General features: G+C 41.2%; 1 protein-coding gene across 6 annotated transcripts in view; it reads right to left on the minus strand.

Moving 5' to 3' along the window:
- Window positions 1–17,139, minus strand: part of ehbp1 (EH domain binding protein 1) — a 146,021-nt gene that overhangs the window by 21,757 nt on the left and 107,125 nt on the right. For 5 of the 6 annotated variants that reach the window (XM_051420284.1, XM_051420289.1, XM_051420291.1 and 2 more), the window contains 3 exons: window positions 16,139–16,277; window positions 15,438–15,538; window positions 12,318–12,441 (listed from right to left, as the gene is read on the minus strand). In XM_051420284.1, coding sequence (XP_051276244.1) covers window positions 12,318–12,441; window positions 15,438–15,538; window positions 16,139–16,277 — 364 coding nt within the window. The remainder of the gene's footprint in view (window positions 1–12,317; window positions 12,442–15,437; window positions 15,539–16,138; window positions 16,278–17,139) is intronic. The other variant, XM_051420285.1, reaches the window with a different exon arrangement.

Consider the following 17,139-nt stretch of genomic DNA (forward strand, 5'->3'; position numbering starts at 1 on the left):
GTGATTTATCAGTAAATATACAAACATGTATACATAAATATCCTACTCAGTTTTGAGTGCAATGGACAATTTACAACTGATTATAGCAAAGCAAAGCACACACACACTCACTCTCTCCTACACACAATTTTGATTTGAGCTAATTTGGTGCGATAGAGAGAACTTTGAGGGACCTTTAAAGGTATGTCAAAGTATAGATACTGAAGAGATGCACTCCTTCTAAGTCCACCGGCTTACAACGTGCTCCACACACACACACACACACACACACACACACACACACACACACACACACACACACACACACACACACACACACACACACACACACACACACACACACACACACACACACACACACACACACACACACACACACACACACCTCCGCTCATCATCGTCCTCCATTCTCCTCTGTAGCCCAGTAAAAAGCCTGTGATGACCTGGGTGTGTAGCTTATTAACCTCCCCATCAGTTCTTATCAGCCAATGAATAGCCCAGTCATCTGCCCCTCCTCCTGAATCTAAGGGTGAAAAATTTCTCCTCACGTCAGGGCTATAATTCAATCCACACACAAATCATTGAAGGTGTGTGCGCGCAACACACGCACAAAAAGACAGAGAGAGGGAAGGGGCTCAGCGCTAACATTTTGTCAACCTTAGTCCTGGTGGGCTTCCAAGACTGGCGTGGACCAGATGTTACTGAAATTATCAACAATTGGAAAAAAACAACAGAAGGGGTGTACATGGTTTATGTGTGTGTGTTTGTGTGTGTGTGTGTGGGGGGCAGAATAAATTAATGGCTGATTTCTCCCCTTGCTTTGATGGCATTAAGAGCCCTCTTCTTCTCAATGTGCCGCGTTAAATGCTTTTCTCTCCTTCTCTTTTTCCCTCCGTTTCTCCCTTCTTTTTTTGACAAGCAGGGCCACCCAGCAGAAAGCAACTGATGCAAAACGCCGGAGTAATCCCCCCCTCCCCTCCATCCACAGCTACCACCACCCCTCCCACTATCTTTAGTCTTTGACACAGTAGCCATTATCTGTGGGATTTAGTTAAACCAAACCTTCATGTATTTGTTAGGCCCTGGGTTCGTTTTCTCCTCTGACTGCTCTGCTTGAGTGTGGCCAGGCTGGGGGGAGTTTTTTTTTTCTTCACATAATCAGTACAGCTAGCAGGAGACACATGAAGAGGGGGTCTACAATGCCATCCAGCTAGATTCTTCTTAAAGTCTGAGCTGCAATTTGTAACCTTGTTTGCTTTGATTGCTGCAAAAACACTAAACTAAACTTAAAAGAAGTTCCAACAAAATAATTTTACTTTACTGGTACCAAAATACTGAATGGAGCTGTACATATGGACCAGGAAAAAGAATACAACTTGTTTCTTGACATTTCCATGCACTATATGTTAAATGAAATGGATATAAGAACTACTACTTAAACTTAATCTCATCACAGTTAGGGGTTTGTGTCTGAATCCCATGTAATTAAACTGAGCATAGCTATAAGCTTATACTGTAATTAATCCAGCCAAACGTATAAAAAGAAAGTCAACACATCAAAGGAAATATCTTTCTAACCTGAAAGCAAGGTTGAAAGCAACCCTAACCCCTATATACAGAGTCAAAAAAATTTTTTTTGCATTGTTTTAATTGCAGATTGTGACTTGTTTCTACTGCCAACTCGTATCTTTAAAACCGTGTTTAACACTGAGGCCTTCCTCTCTGCCACATGCAGCTACAGAGCAGTATTATTGAATCACTGTTGAAATTTGCAGATAAGCCGGGGCTCTGTGGGGCTAAGCTAAGGTTAAGCCAGGTGGTTTAGTTCCCTGAGTATGTGTTTACACACACACTGAGGTGTGAACCATTTCGGGAGCTTAGAGGGGCGGAGAAACATGAGTTGATTTAGTGCTAGTGTAAACCTTAGTACCTGTTGATGGTGTTAATTGGGACAGCTTAACACAAACATCAGCATACATCTGTAGGGTTTGTGATGCGGGCCACGACTCAGATTTAACATCCTTTAGGGGAATACACACTGGTATATTAGGGAAACAAAAACTGTCAATTGCAGAGAGCAGGCATCAAATGTCTTTTTTCATGATTCAAATCAAAGTGTTGCCAATTTTACTTTATTTTATGTAGCCATAATTCTTGTACAGCTGTCTTGTGTTTAGATTTAAGAGCTCTGGCTTACTTTGCTAAATTAAAAAAAGTTTATATTTCTCAAGAACGGTTTTAGTACAAATACATCAACACATATTTTTGCATTGCACATTTTCTTCATACTTAATATTAATAATTTTACATTCAATATTTTGCATATTCCATCCTGTAAACACTGTACAGCTCCTATTATTTTAAACAGATATTTCGTTTTTATTTGTAAATTTCTATTTTATATGTATGACTCTTGGTTTCTGCAGTGTTTGTTTTTTCTTTTCTCTTACTACGTTTATTGTAACCACTATGCACCAAAAAGCCAAGGCAAATACCTTGTATGTGAAAGCCTACTTGGCAATAAACATGTTTCTGATTGATACAGAAACTCAGGCAATTTGATGGCACTAGTATAAAGTAAAAAAAATCTCAAATTATAATAAGCCTTAGTTTACAATGGTTTTTAAATGTCCTTGTTAAAAAGAATCAGTCATTTAGCTTTAAACACTGACTCACACACACACAGGTCAATCCACTTTTAAGGGAGTTAGATTTATTGGTAAAGCAGCCAGAGAGAAGGGGGCAGAGAAATTTCTGAATGAAAAAGTGTGAGCATGTGAGACAGAGTGGTGATAACCCCCAGTGGAGGACCCCCCCCCCATCTGCTGACAGACAGCTGCAACCTTTTTAGCATAAGTGGCTCCGCCTGCTCCATTAGCAAAAAGAAGGAGGAGGGTGTGTGTGAGTATGTGTGTGTGTGTGTGAGAGTGAGGAGGGGAGAGCTCGACCCCCCCTGGGGTAGATGTTAGAACAAATTTGAGGGGTGTCATATTACACGCCTTGTGACAAGAAGCAGAAGGGAGGTGAACGATGAATTTGCTTGATGAATTAATCTGTGGACCAGTAATGGTGCTAACAACATTAGTCATCCTTCTTACATCTCTGTACTGCAATTCATTAGTTTCTCCCCTCATATCTCTCTGTTACACAATCACTGCATCCTTTCAATCTTCATCTTTACTCTCTGCCTGTTTCTCTCCTTCCTGTCATAGGTTTGCTTAACGGCTCAGTCAAAACAAAACTACTATATCAATAAATAGATATTTTGGTAAAAAAATAAATAAACAACAACTGTTCACTGTGTGCACTGTTCAAACCTTTAGAGGTAAAGAAGGTTGGTTTGTTGAATATACTCCACAATTTGCATTGTCCCTAATGTGTTTGTAAATGTGTCAAATAAATCCCCCCACAGCATTACATTACAACTGACACCAACAACAGGCTGTTACTGCCACTGGCCATGGCTCAAGCTTTGATTCAATACACAAATGCAAAATTGCTGTGTTTAAATAGATATTTAAATGGAAATGTATTGGGAAAGACAGCTGTTGGTATTTGTAGCCTGGAGTGCTCATTACAATGGGAAATGGGGAGGAGTGTGTATGGGGAGGGGGGGGATGACAACGGTAGCATGGCGAGCAGCTGTGTTAGCAAGTGAATGGTGTAATTACTGGCCAAACCTCTGTCATTAACCTGCATTGTCGAGTGCCACCACATCCGTTACCATAAGAAAGCCTTAATTAATTGACTGCAAGGTTGAAATTCAATTATGTCGTTGGGGTCCAGTTTGTTAACTAAATAATAATCAACCACTTTCTAAAAAAAAAAAACAACAAAAAAGAAATATCCCTAGTGAATCTGAGCTATGCAGGAATATTTTTCTTTTAAATTTTAAATGTTAATTTCCAAAGAGATGGAAGCAAGATAAAGTTAACATAAACAAACAAACAACAAAATATAAATGGAGGTGGAGCAAAACAGGTGGATTAAATTATCACTGCAAACCAAAAAAACGTAAGATAAATTTATATGAAAGATGGTTTTCAGCTTCAGCACAAAAACAAGACAATCAAACAGAAATAAACCACTGTGGCTCTGGTTTATTTGTTTTTGTGCGTCACTGTGCTGCTTAAGTGTGTGTGTTGCTGAGTGTGCACTACATGCCCTCTGTGGGTGTGTGTATGAACATATTCAGTGTGTTTGATAAAGTGTAACTTGTGTATTGAGTGCATGTGTGTATATCCTGTGTTTGTATGCGTGTGTTTGTAACGATGTGTTTGGCAGCTTGCAGCATGGATTTTTGGACCGGCTGCTGCATGAGGTCTCAGGCAGAGAGGCGGCTGATGAAAGCACTGGCGGGATGCTCCAATAAAGAGCAGATTATCATAAGCGGCCATTGTCCACCTCCCAATTCTCTCCAACAAACCCCCCACCCACCCACCCACCCCACCAATCCCCACTTACTCACCCCTCTGCTGAAAATGTTAATCGGCCCTATCGCTGGCAGGCTGAGCAAAAGAGGAGTGCCTGGCCCAGTCAGTACAACTTTGACTGATTCAGAGGAAGCGTGGAAAAATATTAAGGGTTAAAATAAAAAAACGGCGACAAAATCATCAGACAGAAAGATAAAAACATATGGGACGAAAATAAAGGAAAATGAGAAGTAGCCCACAATAATTCTGGCTCTAGTTTAAGAAATCTAACTTGTGCGTCTTCTGTGGCGAGTAGCTACACCCCCTTCCCCTTCGTCCTAACAAACTCCCTCCCTCCCTGCCGTTGACTCCATCCACCCAGCTCGTTTTATCTGAAGATTCTCAGACAATGCCTAGAGGATCCCGTTCCCTAATCTTCCTAAAAATCCCCCTTTCATCCCCACTGTTAAAGAATGTATGAAAGGCTGACACCAAGCTGGAGAAAAGAAGAGGGGGAAGAAAAAAAAAGAAGCGGTGCACATCTGGGAGGTGAGGGTGGTGTCACTTTGTTGGACTGGGGGCGGGGGGAGCGCAGGAGAGGCAGGCGCTCAGCATTGGTCGCTTGTGCAGAGTCCTTGCAAGTTGACTAATTAAATTGTTTTGCTGCTCAAACATTCAAATGGCCGAGGAGATTAAGGGCATGAGCGGGAATGTGAGAGTGTGTGTGTGTGTGTGTGTGAGAGTGTGTGTGTGTGTGTGTGTGTGAGTGTGTGTGTGTGGGGAGGGGTGTTAATCTGTGTTCTGACCCAGCTGAACCTTCGAGTCACACGCACATTTTTACACAAAACAAAAAAGCTCAAATCCTTTGTTTTGTCCCCTCAAAGGCAAGAAAAAGGCAATGGGTTTTAAAGGAGTGATCCCTAGATTTCTTTTTCCCCCATAGGGAAGAACGGTGCATTTGCTAAGGAAGTGAATTCAAGATGACCACAAACACATTCCACTGTGGTCTGATACAAAACCATTCGACTGAAATTGAGTGCTCTTTTTGTAACCCTGACAACAACAAGAAAATGACCAAAGGCTTAAAAAAGGAACGCATCTTCTTGACTGTGTATCTCAGTTGCCATGAGCTTAGCTTACGAATTGGGTCTGTGATTATGGACAAACAATAGTCGCAATCTCTCTGCTCAACAATTTCAATCACAATTTACACAGTGGACAAGCCTTCAACATAGCCTGGGTTTATTTTCAAGCCTACCTTTAGTGAAAGATTCAAGAGAAGAGCTGTGTTTGAAGCTTAATGTTACTTGATTCATTTTCAAAAGTGCACCAAACAACATTTTTTTTTACACCAACAAAACACAGCAATGTAGCACCTGAAAAACAAAGCGTACACTGATTAAAGCCAACACCAAAACCTCTCTCCCTCCATCTTTCAGTCTGTGAACTGGGTGGGTATTATAGTCAGTGCTGAAAGATTAGACTGGTTATCCCATTAAAGTTGGTAAAATGCCATTCTTGTGTCTTTAAGCTCTCGTATAGGAGGTCAAGATGAGTCTGCCTGCGCTTACAAGGCGGGCACGGATGTAATCTGCCCAAAGTTACAATAATTAATGTTAAGCTTCTTCAGCAATACGTTTGTGAAAGAACTGGCCCTGATAATATACTTAAAGCTGCACACGCTGTTTGTGTTGCCGCAACAAGACAAGCAGGGCTTGATGTGTATGCGTATATATGTGTGTGTGTGTGTGTGTGTGTGTGTGTGTGTGTGAGAGTCCCTATGCCACTCACGTAGGCCAGCTTAAATCTTTAGTCAAACTATAAGCTGATGCTGCCACAATGCCGGATTAGGACAACAGGCATGGGAAAAAGAGTGAGAGGCCGGCTCTCTTGATGCTAAGGAAATATAAACATAACACACGCATTCTGACAATGATGCCTGCACCCCATCACCATTAGTTTTAGGACAACAAGTAGTGAACACTGGAATACAGCTTTAAAAGGAGGAAGAGATGTTTCTACAACAGTGTGCACGTGTGTGTGTCTAGTAGTGATCTTAAATCACTTAATCGTGGATAATGGCAAATACAAAAAAAAAACAATACACTTAGATAAATGAAAATGTGCTTGCAAGACGTAGTTTGGATGGCTGTGATTTAGAGCCACAGGTTGATAGTGAAGCTGTTCACATTCAGCAATCCTCCACACAATCACACACCAAGTCAAGGCCAGCAGCCCGTTCCAATGTGAAGGCATTGACAGTCCGGTCTGTCCCTTTCTCAGATACTGAGGGGAATAGGCTGCATGTGTAAAGTACATTAAGCTCTTGCTGGATCCCTCCTTGTGCCATTCTCCTCTCGTCGACTCGCAGACACAAAGGCAGATTAAAGGAGCGCACGCCATAAAAACCCTGTGTCAATCTTATCGGCTTCGAGTGCAATTTTTAAACATATGTTAATCTGGGAGAGCTAAAACTCATTCTCTCCTCTCTCTGCTTGTTTATCTCTTATCAAATGCGCAGTAGGTGAGAGGCAGCTTTGCGGTGCGGCTAAGTGCCATTATTTGGATAATTGCGTCCATTGTTGCAGGTTATATAGCTATTTGAAATGGGAGGTGTGTGTAAATAGGTGCAGGGGCCAGGTAGGGGGTGGTTGAGATGGGGCCAGAGGATTTTCTACGAAGGCTACATGACGCATTTGAATGCTTCTTTATACCTCAAGCTGCATTTTCAATAAGGAGTGTCTGATATATTTTTCTGTATAGCAATACCTTTAGAAAACTAACAATGCCAAGGTCAGAAGTACTACATGAATTGGTAGAAAGACAGTAATGATGAATGGTAAAATTAGAATGGTAACAAAACACATTAATGACACCACCGAAGTTCAAGCTATTCAATCTGTGCAAGCGGTTCTTTTCTTAGCACTGTGTATGAAGGTTATATGATACTTAAACAAAAGTTTGATACAATATCTTAAAGACAACCATGTAATAACATTCATTATTACAATATAATCAAAATTAATAATGTATAATGAACAGACAGCTTCTGTTGAAATGTACTAATATTTTTCTCATATAAATCAATAAACTCCTATAAATATTTGGAGTGTTGCAGGAGGTGAACGTTCTCCTAATGTTGCATGTGTGAAGGACAGTGCTCCCAGTGGTGCAAGAATAACAAGTTCATTAGTCGAGGGGGGGCGCCGCAGGAATTCAAATTCCCCCCGGCCTGTGCCTGGCTTCTGATTGGCTGGCTGCGTCGGCATGGCGAGACTCATTAGAGCCCAGCAGTAATTAAGAGTTGTTAGAAAGTGAATTCTCCAACCGCAGATTAGAAAATTAAACTATTTACTGATTACATATTAATAGAAGACAACAATGGCGCTTGCCATAAGCTTGGAAGGCAACCAAGGAATAAATCTGTGTACTTAATTACCATAAACAATGGGGGCATAGAAATGGAGTTTTATGCACACTCCCTCCTGTAATGTGTCTGATATCAGAAGACACTTGACAATTCTTGTTCAATTATCTCTATTATTTAATGTGCTGTGAACTGCCTCTGAGTAAATAAATTAACCACCCCAATTACTTGGGATGCATCTGGGGAGGGCCGTGGCGTAATAGAAAATGCTGCAGAAAGCTGCATTGTGCCCAAACCAGGGGAGAGAGGGGGGAGGAGAGGAGATGTGTGGAAAAGGAAGGAGGGCAGGGGTGAGAGAAAGAGACAGAAATAAAGATTCACAGGGATAAAAAGGAACAAAGCTAATAAGAAGTGATGCAGTGGGTTGAGACTGAGAGAGTGGGAGAAAGAGACGAAGAATGATAAAAAGAAGAAAGAATACTGATATGGAAAGCATAAAAAGTACACTGAAAGAGGTAGAATTAAAAAATTAAGATTATTAAAGACTTCATTTCTTGTGGCAAACATTATATATGTATAAATACGCAGAACGACAAAACTCTTTGCTTAGAGAACAGGGGCAAAAAAAGGATGAGGAAATGACAAAGCAAAAGCATGTGATATCAAAGGGAATATTGAGGACCAGCAGAGCACAGTGGATCTTCCCAGGCTTTCTGCTACTGGAGCAGAGAGATGAACAATCAGTCATGGGTCAGTCGGTCTGTCTGTTCACATCTGCCCATCAGTCCTGCAGCGCTGTGCGCTACCACAGCACCACTGCACACTGAGCTCACCCAAACTTACCTCAAGAGGTCTGAATCATATGATCATATGCACTGCTATGACATCCACCCTGCTTAGAAAGGCTGCTCTGTGTCTACGAACAAACTACACATAGCTCTGAGTATAATCGACACACATACACATTATTAAACAGATGGCTAAATGTATAACTGTTAATATGAGAATAGTCAATGAAGTAGGAAGTTTGTTTTAAGAAGAGATCTGTAAATCTCTCAACATATGAATAGTAGCTACGACTTCTTCTCCTCTCTTCACCATTTTCCATTTTCTCTACTTCTTAGTGCTAACCCGAGCTCCTCTTAAGTCTCAAATTTTTAACTGAGTTTCTCATTATCTATTCTTTTGTTGAGATCACATCTGAACTCCAGCTTAATAGTGGAAAGTGGTGTCAATTTTATTTCTTATTTCTTTTCTTTCACAAGAAAGGCCTGCTCTAGGGTTGGGTGATGGCACGAATATATTGGTTATTGGCCGGGTCCTTTTATTTTTGGCAACTTTTCTCATTTTATTTTGCACTAGAGCCGCTGCTCAGCGACAGACTCTTGTTAGTAAGTGAGGAAAAACAGATGTAGAGCCAGCACATTTTCATATTTAACTTGGTGAATTAAGGGTTTACTTGGACCAGTTTGACGACAAGGTATACAGCAGCGAGGCACTTAACAGTGGCTCTGACCGGGACAAAGACACGGCACGGACAGGAGAAGCATCATTTAACTCGGTCAGACACCAGAGTTGGTGTTTGTTTGAACAGTGGAAAGACTAACCAAGATAGTTTTGGTGAGTTTTATTTTGTTTCTGTTAGAATGAAGTGTGTTTTACTGAACAAGGTGTACGGTGGTATTTAAAATTTCAAAATGTCCAATATTGCCTAACCCCAGCCTGCCCTCAAAAGCTCAACTGCTGTCTCAAGTCTGTAGAGGTTTGGCATTTCATAAACACATGCTTTAGTCTGGATCAGGAAAACTAAAATTATAGCTGAAGGTAGATTGAGTGAGAGGTAGCTCTTTGTGCTTATGTGTAAAACAGTGTGTCATTAAGAAGAAACCTACATGCTTAGTAAACTCCCTAGACAAAACATGGTTTTAAGCAGATCATAAAAGCAGATCACAAGGATGTCAAAACCTAGAAGTTGAGCAGAAACACACCTGTCTCATGTGACAGGTAATGTAGTTTTGGTGCATGACTTTGATGAAAATGTTGTTGTGTTTTAGTCTTAACAAAGACACAAGAATGGTGGAGGCAGTCGATAAAAAGTGGTGGTGGATTTCACAATTAGTGAATTTGGTGATTGGCTCTGCTGAACTGTCATTTGGCTGATTAACAGCCAATTTATTATAATAGGGACTCACAAGAAAGTAACATTGTGTGTTTAAACAGACCCTTGTACATTTAATAAGATATTTGGGAAATAGAAGGACCTATGGACATTGGCTGTTCTTCAAAAATTATCAACATTTGCTGGTAGCTGTTTCTCACTATGTCCCCTAGTGAAGTACAGGCACCAGTCAGATGTGATTGATCAATACTGGATGTTTTGCTTACAGCCAATCAGCCACAGCTTCAATCAGACATTCTGGGTCCAGAGAAAAATATCTATCATCTATGACAGCCTATAGAAAGGTGACCTCGGTTGCTGAGGTGATAAAGGTTACTTTAGTTACCACCTGTCACTGGCGCATCTCGCTCTGATGCCTCCAGACTCTGGCCTAAAGGCACAATCCATAACCTATTGGATGAGTCTCTGGGATAAGTGCTGCAAAATGAGATATGGAAACTGAAATGCACTTTCAGGAAGTGAGAAAGGTGGTCAACATCATATGGCAACTTTTATCCCCTTGCTGCAACGCAATGCCAGTGTAGAATCGGTACCAATTTGTGGGTGCATGTTTCTATTTTGTAATGGAGTCCTAAATAAAGTCTAGTGCCTCATGGTTAAGCTTGACCTTCCCAGCATAAACATGTTAGGACCTTATAGGCTAACAGTTTGTTTGCTGTTGATGAAAACTATACTGTAAGTACCACTGATTCAACATGGCACTTATAAAATACATATTTTATGATATATAACCGTATCACACATATATATTGTACTGTATCACACAGTAGTCAGTGTGTTGATGTGTGGAAACCACATTTTCTCGATTTCATTCCCCACTGATGTTATAAGGGGGTGAAAAGCAACCAAGGTGAGTTTCTCTTCGTGATACCCTTTTATTATTTTGTCCTTGCCTTCCCTGTTGTCACACTCTTCCTTTTCTAGTGAATCATATTTTTCAGGAGGGGACCGCAGGTATATATATATATATTTATTTATATACTTATATAAAGAGAAATCTTTATGGCTGAAGGTGTTTGGAAGTAAATAACCTGGCGTCTTGCTGGCTAGCGGCTGGTTTATCAGTGGGTGAAGAAGAAGAAGGAAAAACAGCCCTTCAGATTGACACAATGGCATGCGCTCCGACAGGGGAAGAGGGCACGGAGGCAGGGAGGGAGGCGAAAAGGAGGAAAGCGAACACAACAAACGGAGGAGAGATAGTCTCGATATCATGACCCAAATGGGATGGGGAAGGTGAGCACAAATCCCACCGCCCCAGTTTCCTTTTCTAAAACCTCCTCTTCTATCCTTCCGGTGTAGCTTTTTTAAGATTTTGGAAGCTAAACCCACCAAGGTGGGCACTGATATATCAGAAAAAGCACGAGAGCTGCTACTAAATTACTACAGCAAATACTGTAGGTACACTTTAAAAACATTTGCAAACATAAAAATTTTACACTTCCTAGACCATGTTTTTTTTTTCCCAACAGCATTCTTGGGTAAGGAATGGGATGGTTTAGTATCACAAATGGGATGCTATTCTCCAATTTCAGTTAGGGACTTAACGGAGCCAAGGCCCCTCTTTTGGCTCGGCACACAGTCTCATGTCTTAACAAGGCTTTACCCCCGGCCAAATCTTAAATAAAAACCTTCCGAATCTGGCTCCCTACGCCAAACCAGATTGCACTTTGTATGCGCGGGTGTGTAAGCATTTGTGTGTGTCTGTTGTGGATTTGTGAACTGTGTCAGTGCTCATGTTGTGTTGCCTCGTGTTTTTTTTTTTTTTTTTTTTTTAAACATTTCTTTGCCTCTCCCTCTCTCCTCCCTTTAACTCCCCCGTCTTTCCTTATACAGCATATCAATGAAGGCCAGATATGTACTAGGGGAAGGAGGGTGTATGTGTGTAGCCGTGCATGGCTGAGCGCACTGTTCAATAGTGTGGAGGCTGGCTGGCTGGGGCCGCGGCTGGCAAACGGCTGCAGCGGAGACTTCGGCTGGGGCTCCGCTATCGCACCCAGTTATCGTTTCCCCCATGAAGGGCTCCCTTATCACCCCAGCCCAGAGAGGTCTCCCTTCTTCTCCCATCCCCGAGACACACTCCCCCTCTCTCTCCCCTCCCTACCCACCCGTTCCCTCCCTTCTCCACCTCCTCCCTTACCCCCCCCCCATCCCTTCCTTTCATATCCACCCAGCGCTCCGTCGTGCAACATTCAACTGAGAGGGAGGGAGGGGGGGGTTGGGGGCTTCAAAGATTCTCTCTCACACAAACGCACACATAAATACACACACACAAACTCCCTGAGTGCACATGCGTGTGTATGTGCGTGCGTACGCTCAATTTGCCAAAACAGTTTTTCCAGTGTAATTGGGCTTGGGGTACCTGTGTCCATGAGATAGCGCAGCCTCTTCTCCACGCGAGCTGCTCGGGCGTCTATGTGCCTCTGCTCGCTCTCCAGTGCAGACAGCTCCCCAACCACATACTGACTGGTGTCTTTGAACGCCTTCTGTCAACCAGAGAGAGAGAGTGTGTGAGTGAGTGAGAGTGAGAGTGAGAGAGAGAGAGAGAGAGAGAGAGAGAGAGAGAGAGAATGGTTATAAGAGAAAAGGGAAAAGTAGCGAGATATAGAATTAAATACAGACAGAGAAAAGAACGAGAGAGGGATGAGACAGAATGAGGGAGAATAAAGAAATGCAGAGATGGAATGAAGCAAAAAGGTAATAGGGACAGAAAAGAGAAAAGAATGAAAAAGAAATGAAAAGAGAGAAGATATAAAACAGGAGGAGGAGAGTGATAATGTATAAATAGATGTGCAGTGTGTCCACAAATCTTTCATACATAAAACAAAAGAGAATTTTTTGAGAGAAAAGTTTACTCTCAAAATAAGAGATAATAAATACAGTTAATGACTAACTGTTGAACACTCATGTTTTGTCTGAGCTTTGTTTCACATTTTTAAATTCCTCTCACATATCATCAGAGCAACTTTACAGTGAAAGAGCAGCAAAGCTTTAAATACCAAATCAAAGGACTAAATAAATGAAGACACTTCATTATTATAAATCTTTATTTACTCCAAATAATCAAGATAACACGTATAATCATTGGCCATGTTAGTGATCAATATTACTTGATAACATAACTTAGATGGAACTAAACAGGTAGGGAACTTAGTCAACACATTTTTGTATAAATGAGGGTTGTAGTGTAGCCTGCAAATGTCTAAAAAATAAAATAAATCAATATCCTTAAATCTTACTGGTTTCCACTTATTGACACATGTGTCTATGTGTTTATCCATTATTCGTATGTGTGATCTACTCATTTTAACTCCTTGTTGATAAAAATGTGCTGAGTGAAGGAAGGATAACGAAAGGTAGGATAAAATAAGCACTTGGCACAATAAACAGGTTAGATGAAAAGCTGCAGTTGACAAACATTGTGTGTGTACTTTGTGTAGAACTCCTGCCGGTCCTGCATCAAAGGCTCCGATCATGCTTTCTCACAGTACACTAATGCAGTTCACCCAACTGATTTAATTAATTGATGATTGATTAATCATTCACATCCCTAACAACACTTTGAGACTGAGTATGCCCAGTTATATCTCATACTGTTGGCACCCAATGTTCAATCAGTAATAATATTCCTCAGTCACTGAGCTTTGGCCTTTCTTAAACTGCTAACTTTTCAATAGTGGACAAGCCTTATATGGTATTTACAAGTGTTCCTGTACATTTTAATTAAAAACACTAAATGTATTTAAAATACATTTAAATAAAATATTTACAACTTCTGTGTCTGACTCACATGACATGATTTAAATGGTTTCCTATTCTGAATATTTAAATGAAGTAGAGGAACATTTAGATAGACATCTGCATCAGTAGAAGAGGCTTTACTAAGAAAGATTTTACATAAATCATGTAACAAGTTGTTTAAACTTGTATTCAGTCTACAATACTTATTTCTGCAGTGTAGTCATAACCCACCTGCAGGTTAAATTGTCTCCATGGTCCTTTAAACCAAACCTTACATTCAGCTCATACACACAAACAGCAGCCACTCCATCACTATAGGTATTCAGACACACATACACACACCCATCACTCTATAACCATATGCACTTAATACACACTTCATTTCTGACCCCTCTTCACCTCTGTATCCTGACTGCTTGCTATTCTCCGGAGAAACTCCTCTGAGTGAGGAGAAATGTTTATTCAAATTCACTACTGAGGATGCATCCGAAAAAATATCTCCATTTTATTGCTGATGCACTTCATTTTTCTTAATGGGAAGGAGAACTAGTGAGCAGGAGAGAGAGAGAGAAAGTTTTTTTTTTTTTTCATTCCACCCAGGCCAGCACTTTTCCCCTGTACTCTTTCCAGCGTTTGAGTGTGTGGCTCTGTGCACGTGGGATTTGTGCATTGTGTGTGTGTGTGTTGATTCCAAGCAGCCTCTCTTCCCCCTCCCTCTTCCCCCTTGCGCGCTCTCGCTCTATCACCATATTTTTCCTTGGCAAATCAATTTTACACATGATCAGCCCACTCCCCTTGCCGCGCTCGGCCCAGCCGTAATTAAGAGGAAGGAAATTACCATATATATTATATTAATGCAAACATCATTCAGCAGGTAATTCTTGGCTGATCGGGATAATGGAAAGGTTGAACACCCATTAACCCTGGGGCCCAGGCACTGGGAGGAAGAGGGTGTGTGTGTGTGTGTGTGTGTGTATGTGTGTGCGCATGGGACTGGGGTGGAGGGTGCAGGGTCGAGGGTAGGAGAGGGCTGCTTGGGAAGAGAGATTCACCCCGTGGTCTCCAGTGGCACACACTCACTCACATACACACTTAATGAAATAATAGCATTCTTATAGACACACTCTTTGTACGCACAATTTCAAACACAGGCTAAGAATAGAGGGCGAGTGTGAGTGTGTGTGTGTGTGTGTGTAAACACACACTTGAAGGACACGGAGGCACAGCTTCTTTGCAGACACACTCGCACACCTCTAAATGGCAGAGCAGCTGATATCTACCATTGTTATAATTAAAAAATGGGAGATCAATACTTGGACATCTCTGTGCAGAAGAGAGGACAGTAGAGAGAGAGGGAAAGTGAGAGGCAGAGAGGTGGACAAGGTGGAGAGGAGGAGGTAAACTTAAGCAAAGAGGGAGCAGAAGGAAGAGCTCAGTGATAGATTTATCTAAGACAAGACAGGAGAGGCAGAAAGAAAGCTGACTAACAGAAATAAAAAAAAAAAGGCCAAGTAGGAGTAATTAAGGGATACAACCTTCGACCTCACTGCCAATCCCTTACTCCCCTATTTTGCCTTGCCAAGCTCACCTTGAACGCTTTATAAAGCTAAAGCTGCAGGCAAAATAAACGAACTTGGTCACCATGGCTGAGCAAGAGTTATTACTGGGGCCTATCACAGTACTAACTCTACAGGCAGTTGGATTTTTAATTGCTTTTAGTTGTTGCAGAAAAATGACAAACCTCCTCTTCAAATGGTCTGCGAATATCAAGCTCTGTCGGTGAACCTCTATCCTCCTCAGCCCTCCTCAGATCCTCAGGAACAGACTTTTGTCTCTTCACCTCTGGAGGGATGAAGGACAGGAAGTGTGAAAGGGAAGTAGAGACATTCACAGTGAGATAAACATTGAGAGATTTATTTTGGTTGTGTTATGTGTCTATCATAAGGTTTAACATGCTTATAGTGCCAGGTGGTTAGCAAACTCTGAGGCCTAAGTGCTCTTCTAGATCAAAAATAAATTACAAATTGTTATCGTAAGACTTATTACTAGTTTTATTGTTATTGTGAAAGCTTCTGCTGCTGCTATTGCTAATGTGACTATTAGTGAGAAAGCCTGATATTCTTTTGTCAAACAAGCAATGATGTACTCATCTTTAGTGTCAGCTTTCAATTATTTTAGTGAATTAAAAGGAATAACTGCGCTTTTTCCACATAAAATGTACTTTGTTTATGGATGTACAGGGTTTTTTGCTGATTGGTGATTTATTAAGAAATTATAGATGGTTTGCATGTTTGGTTTGAAATCTTGAAACGTGTTAGGAACTGAGGTAATGTTATGTTTTTGGAGACTGATATCTTGAAGTTTAATTCCTGATTCAACTGGTTAGAAGAAAACAGGAGCAGAGGAAAGTCAGGTAAGTGTTTGTGTTGCAGTGTCCCCCACCTGGCCTGCTCTCCACATACTGGCTGAAGGACTTCAGCTGTGTTTTCCTGACTGCAGAATCCTTGTTGAAGACCACTGGGCTACGTAACCTTTCTGTCGCTCTGCGCAGCCGTTCTGCTCGCAACTCCTCAGCGTTATTCTGTCAAAAACAGAAAATTTGTATTCAGCTTGGACAGGTATTGCTTACTGGTGATGTTATGTGTCACATGAACTGAATAGAGTGCGTTGAACAGTGGGTGAAAGCAGCTGATGAACATATGCAACGTCAAGAGGTGCACAGAGAGTTCAACTCCAAACAATATCTGTTAAAAAAGTTAAAAGACAACTAACACACTCCACACTCAAATGGAGTAGTTGATTAAACTTCAAATTATTGAATTTAACACAAATTCTGTGATTGGTCTGCTGCCTCTCCACATCTTGTCTATTATTCTGTCAGCCTCTACCAGCCACTTAGATCTACTCTCAGGCTTTTATTAGGCAGCCATTTAAGGATTTCACAGCTGCTCTGTGATTTTTGTGATCAAACACAAACACACACACACACACTATTAGTGCACATGTGAACACGTGCGTGCAAACACACCTACTGACATGCCATGAGATAAATCTGGTAGAATTTGATATGTTAGCTACATTGTGGTTTGCGTGAACACCTAACACTCTCTCACACACACTCTCTCTCTCTCTCTCTCTCTCACTCTCTCATGAGAGAGACAAAAAGGAAGCAATTAACTTGACTTTCAACAAAACCCCGAGCCAGAAAATATATTCAGATTATGCAAAATGCAAAAAAAACGCTATTGTTTTCAAAGTGAACATGTGTTAAAAAGCTACACGCTCGCTTCTCCCACTATCAAAAACAGCATGCAGAAATGCTTTATTACCAGGCCTCCAAATATGCCAAGCCGAGTGGAAAAGAAACCGACTCGGGCTAAGATTGACGCTGTGGCAACGTTAATAAGACGGCGAAACGTGTAATAAAGTCGACAATTAGGGCA

The sequence above is a fragment of the Dicentrarchus labrax genome, unplaced genomic scaffold (genome assembly GCF_905237075.1).
Source record: "Dicentrarchus labrax unplaced genomic scaffold, dlabrax2021, whole genome shotgun sequence".
NCBI classification, from domain to species: Eukaryota; Metazoa; Chordata; class Actinopteri; family Moronidae; genus Dicentrarchus; species Dicentrarchus labrax.